The 16,839-nt window shown below is 40.5% G+C and overlaps 3 protein-coding genes across 5 annotated transcripts; 1 reads left to right on the forward strand and 2 right to left on the reverse strand.

The window, feature by feature from the left end:
- Positions 1 to 2,692: 2,692 nt before the first annotated feature.
- Positions 2,693 to 6,339, reverse strand: ube2v1 (ubiquitin-conjugating enzyme E2 variant 1). 3 transcript variants are annotated; one of them, XM_054608737.1, is made up of 4 exons: positions 6,240 to 6,339; positions 5,088 to 5,236; positions 4,383 to 4,508; positions 2,693 to 3,487 (listed from the first exon to the last, which is right to left on the reverse strand). In XM_054608737.1, the coding sequence occupies exons 1-4, from the start codon at positions 6,259 to 6,261 to the stop codon at positions 3,341 to 3,343; spliced, it is 444 nt and encodes a 147-aa protein (XP_054464712.1). In that variant the 5' UTR covers positions 6,262 to 6,339; the 3' UTR covers positions 2,693 to 3,340. The 3 variants fall into 3 exon arrangements, with proteins under 3 accessions (XP_054464712.1, XP_054464711.1, XP_054464713.1); XM_054608736.1 differs by having other exon boundaries at positions 6,234 to 6,326; XM_054608738.1 differs by lacking the exon at positions 6,240 to 6,339 and adding an exon at positions 5,724 to 5,886.
- Positions 6,340 to 7,153: 814 nt separating this feature from the next.
- Positions 7,154 to 12,808, reverse strand: peds1 (plasmanylethanolamine desaturase 1). The gene is made up of 6 exons (XM_054608735.1): positions 12,619 to 12,808; positions 11,732 to 11,851; positions 11,455 to 11,546; positions 11,220 to 11,364; positions 10,847 to 11,059; positions 7,154 to 10,725 (listed from the first exon to the last, which is right to left on the reverse strand). Exons 1-6 carry the CDS (start codon positions 12,752 to 12,754, stop codon positions 10,604 to 10,606), a joined length of 828 nt encoding a protein of 275 aa, XP_054464710.1. The 5' UTR covers positions 12,755 to 12,808; the 3' UTR covers positions 7,154 to 10,603.
- A 2,184-nt stretch (positions 12,809 to 14,992) lies between these two features.
- cebpb (CCAAT enhancer binding protein beta) lies at positions 14,993 to 16,608 on the forward strand. The gene has a single exon (XM_054609498.1). The coding sequence runs from the start codon at positions 15,197 to 15,199 to the stop codon at positions 16,115 to 16,117; it is 921 nt and encodes a 306-aa protein (XP_054465473.1). The 5' UTR covers positions 14,993 to 15,196; the 3' UTR covers positions 16,118 to 16,608.
- The last annotated feature ends 231 nt before the right edge of the window (positions 16,609 to 16,839 follow it).

Consider the following 16,839-nt stretch of genomic DNA (forward strand, 5'->3'; position numbering starts at 1 on the left):
ATGATTTGCTGTTCTTTGTGCTCATTATCTGGCAGACAGGTGTTAATGTCTGTTGTTTTTTTCACATGTTCTCTGTTCTGCTTTTCACTCAACGGCTGTTTTCGCCCACCCTAGCTTTAATGTCTGTTGTTTTTTTCACATGTTCTCTGTTCTGCTTTTCACTTTGCTTCAGGCTGCATCGTTTTAAATAACACACCCATTTGCTATTTTTCCGCATATGTACTTTCCTGACACCAACAAACTAGTTATCTTGCCTGTGGGCTTTAACAACTCAAATAAGAGTTATCTACAGGAGGCTGCTCGTGATATCATTTCAGCACAACCCCAGTGACGTTTAGCACTGCAATATTATACCACTAATAAAGTTTATTTATACAACACTTATACAGCAAAATCTGATTACACAGTGATTTACAAAGGGCATGCATGCAAAAAATGCAAATACACATAAAGATATATATGTATTGTATATTATGTGTATTTGATTAGATAAAATGTATTTTATTTTGGCCTTTTTAATTTATTTATTGCCTGATGCCATCATCTGTCACTGTCAAAGGTAAAAACAACAGCTACTCCACTACGACCATTTAGGCAGCCTAAAACACTTGTAAGAAGAAGGGCAACTTGGATTCAAACATAAAATCTGTTTCTTTGGAAATAGTAAAAACTTTCAAAATTAAAGTCTTGTAGCAAATCCACCTTGGATCACAAAGACCCAGCTTTGCTAAAACGCTAAATCCACTGAGGACCAGTTGATCTATATGTGATAGTCTAAATGTAAATAAAGCCACTGACATTGACCTTTTGATTAACGGCAGAAGACGGGGTTTGAGTAACATTTTCTCTGTGTCAATGCAGAATTACTCAGTTACTAGTAATAGCCCTGCATTCACACTCTTACTTAAGTTAAAGTACAACAGTATTAGCATCGCAATATACTATTCTATAACAGTATCAAAGTAAAAGTATTCATTTTGCAGAATGGTTGATTTCAGAATATCATTGGAATATGATTAGTTTTGGATTAATTAATTGATTAACCTAAAATAATACATTTATTTTAATTATTTTAATGTATAAATTGGTTTAGATTTTGTATTAATAATCTAAAAATGCAAAGTTGTGACATAGTGGAGTAAAAAGTACAACACCGGCTACCAAAATGTAGAGGAGTTGTACATGTACATTATTAAGTACATTAACTTAAATACTGTACCTAAGTACAATTTATGATTCTTAATACTTCTACTCCACTGCATTTTTAAAGCTGTGTTTATGACATTATTTACTTGTTGCTTTAACAGATTCAGATTATTAATACAAAATATAAATCAAATAATAAATTGTAATGTATAATTTTAGGTTAAGCTACCTGGCAGTTAATAATAAACATAAAAATGAGCCCCACCTTTACCAGCTGCAACATTTGTGATGTACACATTGTTTTTGTATTAATTGATTATAATCAATAGTTATAATGCAGTGATATAATGTATTTACTTTTGGGGGCAATCTGCATGCGTAATTTTACTTTTTCCATTTTAAGTATATGTTCATACTAATATTTAAGAGTTTTATTTTAACCTAAGTAAGACTTTGAATGCAGGACTTTCACTTACTAAATATCTGAGTACTTATTCTACCACAGCAAACCTGACTAAAATTTCACAAATAAAGAAATGGAGCTGTTTAGCCAGTAAAACAGGAGTTATGAGAAGAACTAACTCCATGAACTTTTTAAAAATCTATTTCTTGGCTGAGTATGATTAAACAAGATACAACATACTAAATAGTGAGCATTAGAGATGTTTGGTGGATTGCATTTCCCTTCAGGCAGAGCCAGGGTAGTTGTTTCTCTCCATTTCTAGTCTTTATGCTAAGCCAAGTTATCTTTATATAAATCTTCTCATTTGACTTTTGAGAAGAGTGAATAAACTTATTGGTTTTCTAAGTGCTTACACAACACTTCTGCTACATGTGAGGGTAGTTAAAGGGCAGACGGTATATGAATGAACACTGTACATAAGACAAGTCATTATGTAGAAATGCTCCATATAAACTTTCACAACTAACTACTACAACAACACAAATGCATGAAAAGCATGATTTAAGATTTATGAAAGAAGTGGAGAAAGTAAAACATATTGTCACATGAAGTATCAAAGACAGTTTCACAAGTCAGACAAACTGCTCTGACATTACACTGGACCAAAAGAGGTAGCTGATTTCACTTCCATATTCAAGCATGGTTTTAAACGGGGACTTCTGCAGACCTACAGTAGATTTGCATACTATGTATATACCTATCAGATATAGAGGTATAGAAACACAACGTTCACTTTGGACAATTATCAAACGGAAGAAAAAAAGCCTTTGTGACAAAAGGTGATCACGTCCAAGCACCTCGCTGAGCTGCAGTCGTGCATTTACACCACGACCACATGGGAACCATTATTATGCTGCGTAAGATTATCCCAACACACACACTGTGGAACATATTTCATTAGACATCTGGCCACATGACAACACATACTTAACATTATTTGCCGAATCAAATGTACTTTGGAGATTTCATTTTAGACCTTGAAGGCTTTTATCTCATAACTAACAACGTTTAGCGAACTACGTCTGAATACGTTAAGTGGCCATTTTTTTTTTAATGTTACAAAAAGGCAACACACAAAAGAGGTACACTCAATAAGATTATTTATGTTATTGTACAATCTGCATTTTAAACAAATAATAATAAAAAAAAAAGATTAGTAACATGTACAGTATTTCGAATGATCATATCTGGGGTGGACTGAGGACTCCACCTGCCTCGTCACATCGAGTCCACCCGGAGCTCCAGTGATGGGGAGGGGAGGGGCCTGGAATGACTTTCATGAATGCTCAACAAGTGTGTGTTTACATACACACATTTATACATATACATATATATATATATATATATATATATATATATATATGTGTGTGTGTGTGTGTATTTGCGTGTACCTGTTATCGTATAGGTCTTCTACTAGTTGTGTGTGTGTGTGTATACAGATACCTTTGTATGTGCGTATGTGTGTTCATATGTTTTGCTTGTATGTATTACTGTGGACTTCAGTCATCTATCTGCTGTGTATACAGATATGCGTGTGTGTGTATGTTTGCATGTATCTGTTATTGTATACGTCTTCAGTCGTGTGTGTGCGTGTGCGTGTGTGTGCGTGCTCAGTCAAGGTGTTGGCAAGAGGTGGGATGTCACATGGCGGAGAGGATGGGGGGAAAAAGGGATGAAAGCAAAACAAAAACAGAGTTGAGGGGGAACAATGGAGGCAAATGTAGCAGGGGCTCAGTTGTTGTAGATCTGACCCTCAGGTGGCTGAGGAAGCTTCATGTTTTCCTTGCAGGTCATGAGCCGTCGCAGCTCCAACAGCACCATCCGGATACTGTAGGAGTTCTGCCACTTGGCCAGTGCAGTCACCGCATTCACGTCAACCTGCAGGACAGAGAACAAGTGAGGATGGGTGGACGGCTTCTACGTCACAAACACAACAGAAATGTCTTATCTAGCATATGACATATCGTTAATTTACCTTTCTTAACGACTAAAATGTTAGAAGTTTAAGTTTTTTTATAGTATTTCATCACAGGGGACTTTATTTAAGTTTGATTGCACTTGATCCGTGGTAAGTTCATGCAAGCTCATTTTGACATAGTGGGAAAATAGAGAGCAATAAAGGGTCAGCTATTGCCACATTTGAAAAACTTAAGAAAGCGCAACCACTTTGTGAAATAAATTGTAAAAAGAAGTGCATGTTCTCTATTCACCCCTTGGGAAAACGGTGTGCATCATCATGATCATTTCTGTGATTCTAAATCAAAAGTAATCGACATACTACAGTTTAACTGAAATGTATCTAGACTACCTCCTTCAGGTGGATCCTGTAAGGTTTCTTGGTCTGGTCTTATTATCAGGTTTTTAGAAGAAAAAAAAAAATATATCAGATTGGGACCTAACTGCTAGAGTGAAAGCACCCTGAAATGTCTAAATAATAGCATAGATGATTTACATCTCATATCTTATTCTCGTGCCAGAATTAATGCAATGGTTGCATTAGCAGTCATGCACATAAATCAGGAACTTTCTTATCTGCACTGAACAGTCTACAGAGCAGGCATGACTAACCTGTTTGTCTTCCTTTCATTGTATTCACCATTCTAATGTGTTAACAAGCTTTCGTGCTGCATGAACATACTCTTTGGTGTTATAAAATATACAAGAACCAAACTGTGTTCTTTCTCCCAATGTGTAGCAAGATCTAGAGCATTATCTCTTTCAGCTGAGGCATCAAAAATTGCGTAATCAAGACAGCATAAGTAGATTTACATACCTCCCCGCTGGAGGTGTGCACGCCATTCAAGTTTATCTTTGTCACAAATTTGACAAACGGTGGTGACTCTGGGTATTCTGGCCCACATACAACTTTCAGATTGTACATCCTGTTTTCAAAGCTTGTCTGTGGTCGGAGACAGGAGAAGAGAGATGAGAGAACAAAAGCACACAATGTTCAACCCCAAATCCTGGTTATGAGTTTAAAAAAACAAAAACAGTCAATATGTTTGCTGAGCCAGCTGTAGTCTGACATACGTCAATGGTTGCAGTCCTCTGCTTCAAGACCTTGTGGTACTGAGGTGTTGTCTAGCTCTGCACATTACAGCGTTATATTGAGCTGCACTTGTACTAACCTCGCCCAAAGGCAGACAACCTAAATTTAAATTAAATATTGTAAAATATTACCAGCATACATTAAAGCAAATACTACACTTAGCTTCTGAAAAATCAATGATAAAATGATGACATTCAAAAAGAAATTAAAGCAATTGTGATGTTCACTCTGAGTAATGTGCCTTATCGGTGCTTCCTGTCATTTTGTGATATTATATAGCATTATTAATTTCATTCCATCCCTTTGCCTTTTGACATAGCTCCTGATTGGTACACTACCATGACAATCTGTTGACCTCTTAGCCACTGTAATGCTCATTGCACAGTCCTCATGTACGTGTTAAAAAAAAAAAAAAGTGGCCCTTCTCACCCTTTGGGGGCCGAGGATCACCCCTCTCCAATGTGTCAGGGTCATGTCATCGTCATCCTCCAGACCCCAGCTCACCGTCCCATCTCCCACACCTTTCTGGCCTTCCTCCAGCTCTTCCAGGAGCCGGAAATTACGAGGGACTTTCACAACTGTTTGTGGGAAGAAAGAAAAAAAACACATACACACACCAAAGTCAGACTGTGCTCACACCCAGTTGATTTATTTACCAACAGAGCAAAAACTGTACATGTACAAGAGCTTCTGCCCAGAGCAATGACTTGCAGTTATGAGCTGATGACTCATTCAGACGGATAGAAAAACAAGAGAAACGCCTCGACTGAGGGGCATTAATCCGCCTTTTACAGACTAGCAGACGTTGTTCATGTCCCCATAAAATGTGGCATCTGGCCTCGACGGTGCTGCATCACTTGGCCTCTGCAGTGGGGTTGGACGTGCTGCACCGTTAACTGATGCATGCATGCAAACACACACAGTCACGCTAGCAGACGGTGCAGCATCCATAGCTCACATCACCGGCATCCCGTTGAAACGCTGCACAGATCAGCTTTTCTTGGTTTGCATAAAAGTCTCAAAAAGGGGTGGGGAGGGAAAAGGAAAAACAAAAAAAAAACGTACCATCATTGTTGACGTTAAACAGTCTCAGGTTAAACATACTGTGACACTGATTGTTGATGCACCATCTAGTTGTGAGGTTTCACGGTGGGCTTTGAGACACATCCGTCCTCTTGTATCGCAGATTGGACCAAACACCACAGGACACGGGAGCGCAGCTGCGGCTCACTAGCATCGGTGAATTACCGTCATTAACCCACGTTATTAAATAAAAAAAACCTGCACATTAACTAGTATAAACGCACATGAGAGGTGTTGAATGAGTATTGACCGGCATAAAACCCCGTTATCTGCAGCCGTAGCGCATCCCTAACATCGGCTACGTTAGCTTAGCTTGTAGCATCGCTTCCTATTCATTGCCTGCAGAAGCTCCAGCTTAGCATTAGCTTTCGTATTTCCACGCAGCTGGCTTGTCGGTAGATATTCAACCTCCTAACGAAACTAGATAGCCGCCTCGTGGTATTTAACTCGGCCGATTATTTCGTTTATGATTGTGATGTGTTTCGCTCGTACATTTACCTGATCCGGCGGCGACCGCCATCTTGTCGCTACACACAGCGGAAGCGCGCACGTAGGTTTTGCTGGTGGTCGTGTGCGCGCCCGTGGAACAAACGCAGAACATCGTTTCCTTTGTTGTCCCTGTGGCGAGTTAGGAAACGAGGATTCGAATGCAATACAAGCACTTAACTCTTTAAGTGTTGTCCTTTAATATATCAAAGTGTGTAGTATTCCTGTTTAATATGAGATAGACAAACTATTACCAGGCTACATAATTAATAAATCAAAACAAACCAAGAGCAGGGAGAACATGGGTGGATTAAATAGGCCTGAAAGAAGAAGGCCTTCCCCAAAACGCAGCACATTTGTTAATAATTTATAGTCCTTTTTCATTGCAGACATTTTTACTTGTCATAGTAGGGAAAGGGCATCCAATAACATTTACAATACTCTGTTTATCTGTTTTTATTTCTTACTGTGAAATCAAAATGTCTTCCTTAAAAACACATAGCCCTCTGCTGGGGCTGTTGGCTTCTTAAAGAGTGATTGTGCAGGCAGAGCAAGAAGATAGTAACAAAATAAAGGATGATAAGCCTTATTATATAAGAGAAGGGAAGATAACTGTATTTATACAGAAGGAATTTGCTTTGTAGCAGTTGCAATACAAAGTTGGTGGAGTGCAAATATAAGTCTAAAATGATAATAATAAGGTGCAAATCCAAAATATATACAATGCTTAAATCATGCTAACAGTGTGGATCTTAAAATAAATAAACAGGCTAACAGTTAATATCAGTGTAGGTAGAGTTGCTTATAGATATGTATGTACAGTAACAAATTAGAAAAAAGTTAACAATGCAATCCATGAGACAGTGATCCAGAGAGAATATATATAAAGCTACAGAAATAATGAAACCAGAGAAAACAGGTAGCAGTAATTATCAACGGTTTATTTAGTTTATTTATAAATACAGTTTAATATGTACATTGTAGGTCTCCCCAATGGAAGACAACAGAAAGGCATCAAGGCATTATTCTGATATCGAAAACTCCATCATCACCATCATACATAACCAACTACAACATCCATAAGATTTGGGTCCCAACTCACAAGGAGTTAGAGGCAAGTGGAGGGAAAATTGGAGTGTCAGTAAATGGTTTTCTTATTTCTCTGGCAAGATCTACAGTGAATCCATCAGGCAGAGGATAAGGCAACTCAATAAGATAATTACAAATGTGTTTTAAAAACACAGCATGATAAACATACCAACAACTGCCCAACCCACTCACCAACAACTTAATTTGCTTTCACAATTTCAAATGAGAAAATATTTAGTTAACCATAAATTGTCACAAAATACCTTCAAATCCACTTACGCCTGTCTCTAAAACAAAAAAAACAAACACAGCTTAATCACAAATTCTACCTCGATAACAAGGGGCTGAGTTAACTGTACTGATTTACGGTTACAATAGAACCTATAATTCATTTTTGAAAATAGTTTGGCCAACAGACGAAAAGAATGACTTAAACATCTTTTATCTATCAAAGGCCTTCACTTGTTTGTATTTTTCACAATTTCATAATAACCTACTTAACCACAATCCTGAGATCATCTGGAGAATAAGAATGAAGAATAAGATAATGCATGTTAGATCTATTCTCACAACCAGACTCCCAAGTAGTACAAAAAGCGACTATGGCAAGCCTGTATCCAAGTTAAGTTCGTTATGTGGTGGCTCACCATATATATTTATTGCGAGGTTGTCAGTTTTGTCAATCTCCAAACTAATTATGGCATGTCTAGTATATCTAACCATTATCCTTTAATATTATATTACAAAAACACAAAATGCCATCAAAGTTGTCATAACTTTCATATTATCCCAAAAAACAGATTGCTGAAGTTCCAAAACATCCATTAGAGCCAACGGCGAAACTTATATTCATAAAATAAGTTGTCAACGTGCATGAGAAAGAGTCTACTTGCCCAATCTATATTTTTTGCCTAATACTGATCAAAAAAGTGCTACAGAGGTCGAACTTCTACAAAAGCCTTAAACTTTGATGCAGTGACAGATAACGGCATCCCTTTACCAGCATCTATCACACTACCTAGAACACACAAAACTGCTTCTCACAATACTCTACAAGCACTATGCTGTCTGCAGTGTATTTCTGCTGTTGACCTATCGGGAATTATTGTATATAATCAAGTATGAAGGATTCAAGAACTGGAAAATTACATCATATAAAGCATAATTTTGGCTTCAAAATTAACTATACCGATCTACTTTAAGCACAATATCAAGATCACTAAATCAGCCTTTTGACCCCTTCAACCCAACTAACGGAAAGGTTAGCTCCACTAATCTACGCCTGAAAAAGATTTATTAGATAACATTTTGATAGTTCAAACATGGGACCACTTGGTCAAAATTTGCGGTCTTCTTTAAAAGCAGCCCAATGCTACCTAGCCAGTGTGTGTTTTACACCAACTCAAAGGGAAGCTGGTGACTCAGTATATCAAATGTTTTATGCATGCACGCATTCTTACCTAGTTACAAAGTAATTTTGTCATGCTGTTTAAGTAGCACAATTTTTAAGCTCCTGTTTTCCAACTAAAATAGCAAATATGTGTTAACTAGTAGAAAAAGAAAGGCATTTGAACCTAATCAGATGAGTTAAGACATATGGTTAAGGGCCTCGTATTACACTGCATAGTTATTCGCGATACAATACATTTACAAATTACTGACCAAAGCATTAAAAATAAATCATCCAACGAATCAATGAACAACATAATCTCTAGCAATGAAGAAAGTCCTGGATCTTTAGCGGTCAGCAAAGCAAATCACCCGAGTCTGCTTGTCACAGTTACCCAGACGGTACACGGTGGCAGCATCACTCACGTTGAATGTTACGCTCTGAAAATGACAGCTCCCTCCCACATTACAAAAGAATGGCAAGACGTGAGGAGTGAAAACAATGTGACACTGTTGGCACATAACTTTGGAGAATCTGTGTCTGACTAGCCAAGACACAAATCCCAGAAAGACACAATTACGGTTGCAACGACACAAAGAAGTGCAGCAAATTAAACAAAACGACAACAAAAAGGACACAAGTACTGCATCTGTGTGTAAGGCAGCTCGACAAAACTACGTCTGCCTCCATCCTGCATTCTTTAAAAACTAAAAAAGGCTTTTCGGAGGACACATGAGCATCGAAAAAGATTAGTCAGTTGGACCAGGATGACTGCGCAGATCAACAGCATTAAACATTTGTAAGTGCCCAAATTTTGAATGGCCTACCATCATGATGACTGCATACATTTCAATGCCACTTTTTCAGATCAAATTACTCATTTTCTGTGTTTCCTCTATCATCAAAGACCAAAATGCAAACTGTTCCAATGGCCAGATAACAATCAAAGTGCCAGTTTAGTGTCTGACAGAAATCGGGGGAATTTGGTTGTACGTTTTTGGTTTGTTGAAATTAAAAACCTGTTTTCTGAGCTGTCAGATCTGTCATTTAGCATCCTGGAGGGATGGTTTTGATTTTGGATTAGCATTGACTCCTCCATCGCAACTGTAGTCATTGTCTCAAATGGAAAATTCCTAAATAAATTATCAAATATTGTCATCACCTCTTTAACAAAACAGCCCGTAAAGCGTGCAGCTGAACCCAAATGTGCAAGAAATCAACAAATGTAGTAATTAACCATTTTGTTCTTTAGCCATCAACATTGGTATAGCATCCCAAAAAACATTATCACCCCTGCCCTTCTACTTGCAATGGCCTTAATCCAGTTGTATTACTTGCACATGAAGTAGACCCTAAATGAGGTGGAAATGCAAAGACGTATCCAGAGATATTAAAAGAAGTGCTAAATATAACGTGACTTATCCACTCTACAAATGAACAGTTGCGTCTCTGGAGGAGAAAAAAGTGAGCCTTCACTCTTTCAACTATTCTTTTTTTGGGATTGTTTGATTTTTCTGACATGAGGGAAATCTTTTAATCTCCTTGGAATCAAATCATCTTGTATCTGACTTTAAAGCATCTGAATGAACCTTCTGAGCAAACGGTTTTGCAAATCACCTCAAAAGTGATGAGTTGTTTTAGTAGACATACAAAGAGTTTAGGATATATTGCGATTTGAAATGAGGATCTCCACAAGTGAGTGATGAAAAATTCAATCCACAGAGCCCTCCTCTTGTAAAACAGACAAACTGTGCAAGACTTAAAGCTATGGCATCAGAAAGTGTTTGTTAGTTTTTTCTTTCTCTGGATTACAGTTTGTGTGAGGCAAAAAAAGGGGGGTGAGAAGCCTGGACGGAGCCATGGGTCTTCTGAGGTAGGGTGCAGTTAGCCTGCGGCGTTACTTCACTTTTTGAGCCCATTTCAGGTCGTCCGCCCTGGGCTTCTCTCCCGTAACACTCTGGATGAGATCCTCCAGGTTCCTCCAGAAACCCAGCTTCTCCAGAGGGTAGTTCAGCCAACCTGGAGAGACAAAGCTCAATAACAAATCTGCCCGACTCTCATCCCATAAGCTGCGAGATTGTGTCTTCAGAACACTTTTTACAGGGTGATTTGAACCTGTATAACTATAATAAAGACAAACCTGTGGTGATGCAGAAGTACGTCTCATGAGGGGAGACGTGATGGACGCGGTGGTGCTTGCGGGGGAGGATGACCTGGCAGTCCTGTAGGAACACCACCCAACGAGGCAGGCCGAAGTATGTGTGCGACCACTTGTGAATCTGGTTGGTCAGGGTCACAAATATGGCTAATGCGAACCAGTAGCAGTACCAGGGGTAGATATGGTAAATCTCCGCTGCAAAAAAAAAAAAAAAAAAGGAGACAGAAACTCTTTTGTTTGGTGTATTTTTTTCCCCCTCTGCATTGAAAATTGCATGAATATTGCATGGAAGGAACAGTTTAGAAAAATCAGACAGAGGAAAATGTCAGATTCTGTTTGTTGATGAAAAACTCACCGGGGGAGAGGGTGAGGAAGCTGAAGGCCATGTTTGCTAGAGGGACTATGGTCAACATGCAGTTGTCACCATTGGTCTCAATAAAGTCGTGACGGGTAATGGCTGTGGGGTCGATGTGGTGCTCTCGAAATGGTCGTATAAAGGCCTGAGAAACATGAAATACGCACTGTGAATGCAGGAGAATGTCCCTTTTTTAAAAACAGATTGTTTACAGTTTAAACATTGGATATCTTACCTTTCCAAAGATGGGTAAATCCACTGATCCCCACGTATCAGCCCCCCAGTGAACAAGGCCGGATGCAAAGTCTGCAGTGAGTATCCCCGTCACTGAAAAGGAGTTTGAGGAGGAGAAAAAGCACAGAAAAAAAAAAGGATGAAAAAAACCATTCAAACAGGCTAAAAAGAGAACAACCGACACTTTGTTTTGGACTGCCGCTCTAAAAACAACAGAACTCATCAACCAGTGACGATACAACAACGGATCATTACATAATGTTCCAGTCAGCACTCACCAATGCTCAACGGGATGTACCACAGATGTCCCAGGTGGAAATTGGCAAGAAGGTGAATGAAATTGAAGGCCATGAGAGAGAAGCAGAGGACGACGCTTAACCATTCTTGACACCTTTTGCCTTAAAAGATAAAAACACAAGCAGACGTATTGTTATGATTCAACAAATGAGCAGCAGTTCTTTCAAGCACAACGTTACGGAGAAAAAAGATCAGTCACATTATGTCCGCGGACCATATCACCTGAACATGATGTGACATAATAGGATCCAAACAAAAACATGGAAAGACATGATTAACTATCAGATGCTTCATTAAATCAGTGAGGCAACATTCCTCCGCACTTTCTTCGTTACATGACCTAAATAACCTGTCAACATCTTACAACTCAAATGAGGCCACAGTCTCAGTGGTTAAAATAAATGTCTGATCAGCTGTCGGAAAAGGTCCGATATGAGCAGCTCAAAAGGAATGAAGTATTTGTACAAAGGGTGTGAAGGCCTTTCACTCAATGCAATGAGTTCATATTGAATGAATGCCCAAATCTACCTTAGGGTACAAATAAAGTAACCTGAACCTGATAAAGGAAGTACTGCCATCTCTAAACTATCCAGACCATTAGTTTGTGGTTATGCATTGCTCTCTGAGTTACAGTCTGTTGGCTGACTGTTATGAAAGGTCACAGCAGCTCCTAAAGCAGAAAGCAGGGGATCCTTCTACCCCGATCAAAAAGGTCAAAGGTCAACAGCGACTCAAACACACACAATCAACCTCGATCTCACATGATTCCTGTTGAGTAACAACTAAAGTATGACTCTGGCAAACACGGAGCAGTCGCTCATGGCCACTTAAGTCCACCAGAAGGAGCTCCAGAGGGGGATCGACTCACCTGGTGAGTACAAAGTAGCCAGTTCTCGGGCACCGGCGTGCTGTGGACCCCATCTGGCCGAACCCCGGCCCGGTCCCTGCGGCTCCTCGGTCTGTGTCTCCACTCCACAACCGTTCTCGGTAACCATTCTCGCCATTTCTCCACTGTGGGCCCAGCCCCTTCGGTCGCTCTCTGCTCGCAGTCAGTAAACCAAACAGATTCAGCCAGTTCTCAGCCCACAGACAGCGCAGCGATTTCAACCAATCAGGTGAAAGTCGTTGAGCGCCGCAGCCAATCACGGTGAGGGAGAACGTTCCACGGATAGTCGAGTGACCAATGGGGGATCGCGAAAGGGGAAAGACCGCATTTCCTGACCCCACCCATCCTGTGTGGTGCCCGCTCTGCTGGATGCTCAGTAGATGGAGCTCTGCCTCCCTCTGTAACATTATATATGTTGTCAAACAAACCAACAGGAGGTGTTACAGCGACATCTGTCACCCGTCACATTCTGTGATGATACAGCCTCAACCAGGTTATGGAAAAGACCCAAAGTTAGTGGACGAATTACCGAGACTTTGTACTTAAATTAAAGTTAAATGTATATTAAATGCATTAAAACGCTTAATTCTCTACAGTCAGGGTTAGAGGTGTGTTGCCATAATTGCTGTTCTGCTATTCTACTCCACTACTTTTCTTAGAGACATATTACACTTTTAACTCCACTACATGTACTTGACAGCTGGTGTTACTGGTTATTTTTGCAAATAAATATTTTTTGCATACAAACTTAAGTTTATGCTATAAGATAAGATAAAGATAAGATAAGATAAGATAAAATAAGATAATCCTTTATTAGTCCCGCAGCGGGGAAATTTACAGGGTTACAGCAGCATAGAGGACAAGATAAAAAAAAACAAGTATTATATAAATAAGCAATAAAAAACAGTAAAGAATCCACAATAACTGAAATATTATATTTACAGACAGAAACTATTATAACTATAATTGCACAGTGTATTTGTATTGCACAGGTTTTTAGTTGCATGTGTTATGTGGTCTACAGGGAGCAGAGTTGGTTGTGCAAGCTGACAGCAGCTTTCAAATGAATTGTTGTAACTGAGTGCTACTTTCTTCTTCTTTTTCTACTTCCATTTTAACCCAGATATGGGGGTCACCATTTCTAGTAATAGCAGAAAGCAGTTGTACAAAAAAACCCAACATAAACTGTAACACCGGTTCATGCAGATGATGGGGGTCCAATTGCTTAAAGGGGAGTATGTAATAAATCTGGGAAAGGCAAGACATGTTTTGAAGACACAAGTGTTTTTGGCTGCACACCAGTCAAACAGTTTATGTAGAGAAACACATGTCCTAAACATTTATATTAACTCTGATGCTGCAGTGTCGTTTGTGCACATTGGTAAAGCTCACCACAAGATGGCAGGAAAGCCGTACAATAACACGACATCACTTAGACCTGATAGTCAAGTTCTGAGCAGCCTGTGTGCATCCAGGCTCATTGAACAGACTGAGCATGTGTATGACACCAAGACCTGTTTTGGCAAAAGAGCCAAGTCACTGTATCCGGTTCTTATCACCTGTTTGTGAACTCTTTATTGTTCGATGTGATGTTCTGAGAGGAACATTATGATGCTCAATTGAACATTTAGGGGGACATCTTTCAGAGTTTTAGTCATAAGCCAGGCTGACTAAATGCTATACACCCACCCTGACCCTCATACACTGTTGGAGTGGATGTATCATCTTGTACAGTTTGACCACGCAACAACAAACTGGTTTAAACTAGTCTGTGTTTGTGTTGTGGGGAAACAGCTGTCTGGAGATGTGTCTCGGTCTGCTTTCGTGAGCATCGTTATAATGGCGTGATTACGCATGAACCTGGTTGACACTGAGTTGGATTTATTTTTTTTTTTTTTTTTTCCCCCCGTTATTGTGGACTCCATGGCATTTGTCTGCATGAGCGGCGTGAATGGACGTGTTGTCCACAGATGCTGGTAAACAGTTGTCCTGCTGTAACCATAAACATCTGGGTTTAAAAATATACTGGTGATGGTTTTTTTTTTTTCTATTTTCACTTTTTCTTTTGGTTGGTTTGGTCAGTTTCGTTTTGATACAATGCTATGGAAAACCACTTGAGTTGACTTCTGCTGCTGAACTCTATACCAGAAAACTCATTGTCATAAATGCCTATAACAAATAGTTACATGCAGGGAAAAGTCCTCAAAAAAAGCAGCACGTGCTATCCGGTTGGCTCTCCGCTGCGCGTCACACACCTGCCCAGCGCGAGCCCCGCCCCGCGCGTCTAATAAAACCCCCGAGACAGGAAGGCTTGTCAATCCCTCCCGATCCATGAGCGCAGCTTCTTCAACAAAAAAAAAAAAAAAAAAAAAGTAGTTTGACTGCGTGCTGTCACAGGCGGTGACAGAGGAGAGCTTTTTTAAAAACTCGTTGCTGTTCAGATCACTTCAGCTGTTTCGCAACTGAGGCAACAACTGAATAACACGCAACAACACAACTCCACTCTGGGCGTCTCACCTCAGCCCTCCATGCTCCTTCAATCCGGCGGGTGTTAAGATCCATGGAAGTGGCCGGCTTCTACGACGAGGGCGGCTTTGCTATTCACAGTCGAGACAGCATTATCAGTCCCATCGGCAACAGCTCATACTGGAGGCTCGGCGACTCGATGACGGAGCTGGGCATCGAGGAGAGGGAGAGAGCGATAGACTTCAGCGTTTACCTGGATTCGGCGTTGCACTGTCCGCAGCTGGCGGCGCAGACGCACCAGCAGCACCAGCAGCAGCAGCACCAGCAGCAGCAGCAAGGGGACGTTTTCTCAGATTTCTTGGCTGAGAACAAGCTCAAGAGAGTTGCAGCTCTGCAGAACTACAAGAACTACTCGCTGCTGAACGAGCTGGAGAGCAGTCAGTGCGACAACAACTTGAGGGACCCCAGGGAGCCTTACGCGCTGGGTTACAGTACCGAGCTGCAGGAGACCCGGGTGGACAGCGTGCTCAGCCCTGATCTGGTCGGGAGCCGCTACAGAGCTGCTGCTGCTGCTGCTGCTGCTGCTGCTGCTGCCGAGAGAGGAGACAGTCAGAAAGACGCCAACATGGAGAACGGCTCGTCTGGTTTCTACATCCATTACCAGTCCACCAGCGGCAGCATCGGGAACATCTCCTCCGCGTCCTCGACCTGCTCCAGCCCGCCCGGCACACCTGCGCCTTCAGGTAAAAGCAGGTCACCCTCTCACGGTGGCAAGATGTCCTCAAAGTCAAAGAAACGCCTGGATAAGGACAGCGACGAGTACAGGATGAGGCGGGAGAGGAACAACCTCGCCGTGAGGAAGAGCAGGGACAAAGCCAAAGTGCGCAACATGGAGACCCAACATAAAGTGCTGGAGCTGGCTGCAGAGAACGATCGTTTACAAAAGCGTGTGGAGCAGCTGTCCAGAGAGCTGGGCACCCTGCGCAACCTGCTCTCTGCCACCGGACAATGTTAGAGAAACACCACCCCCCCTCCACCAGAGACTCCATGCGGGCCGCTTGTCTAATCATTGATGGACTTTAGCATCTGGAGGTGATCCACTGAACAAGTGTTTGGAAAAAACGGTACGCTTCAATGGGTGAAGAAGACAGCGGCCACCAGTTTACAAGAGACAGTTTAAATGGGACTGAAGGAGTGGGCGCACGGATTGCGCAATCATTCACGATTCTTCACATGTCACCTTGGCTTTATTCTCAGATGTAATTTTGTGTATATGCAGTATTTCGGTGCATATTTCTACATACATACGAGTGAATTTCTACATTTTGTGTATCTGGAGCAATGGTTGTTAAGGGAAGAGTTGTGCTGCAGTGAAATGATGCAACTCTTTGTAATAGTATTGGCAATGAATGAAATAAGTCTAATTATTTAATATTGAATGGTTAAATGCTTTAAATGTACTTGATATTTTATTGAATTAAACAGATTTATACTTTGTCTAAACAATTCCATTTGTTACTTCTTATTTTTTTGTCCTTTTTTTCGAAGCAGGTGCAGACAGGGGTGTTGTGCTTGCCTTAAATATTCACACATTCATAGTCAGACTGTGTATTGCGATGTGTTTCAATTACAACATATTGCAGCTAAATATTGGCTCGACATTAAGGCACATTTGCAATCTTTAAATTCAGACTGATGTGCCAAAAATTGAAAGAGATATTAACAAGCTTAAGGAAT

This window comes from Anoplopoma fimbria, chromosome 12, assembly GCF_027596085.1.
Source record: "Anoplopoma fimbria isolate UVic2021 breed Golden Eagle Sablefish chromosome 12, Afim_UVic_2022, whole genome shotgun sequence".
In the NCBI taxonomy this organism is placed as follows: domain Eukaryota; kingdom Metazoa; phylum Chordata; class Actinopteri; order Perciformes; family Anoplopomatidae; genus Anoplopoma; species Anoplopoma fimbria.

Excerpts from the sequence above, each read along its gene's own strand:
- ube2v1 (XM_054608738.1), bottom strand. The coding sequence starts at position 5,760 with ATGTTTAACCTGAGACTGTTTAACGTCAACAATGATG. Across the intron at positions 5,237-5,723 it reads GTTTAACGTCAACAATGATG|TTGTGAAAGTCCCTCGTAAT; the intron begins GTACGTTTTTTT and ends TCCCACAAACAG. Across the intron at positions 3,488-4,382 it reads TGCACACCTCCAGCGGGGAG|GTTGACGTGAATGCGGTGAC; the intron begins GTATGTAAATCT and ends TCTGTCCTGCAG.
- peds1 (XM_054608735.1), bottom strand. The coding sequence starts at position 12,754 with ATGGCGAGAATGGTTACCGAGAACGGTTGTGGAGTGGAGACACAGACC. Across the intron at positions 11,547-11,731 it reads GTACATCCCGTTGAGCATTG|TGACGGGGATACTCACTGCA; the intron begins GTGAGTGCTGAC and ends ACTCCTTTTCAG. Across the intron at positions 11,365-11,454 it reads ATTTACCCATCTTTGGAAAG|GCCTTTATACGACCATTTCG; the intron begins GTAAGATATCCA and ends CATGTTTCTCAG.
- cebpb (XM_054609498.1), top strand. The coding sequence starts at position 15,197 with ATGGAAGTGGCCGGCTTCTACGACGAGGGCGGCTTTGCTATTCACAGT.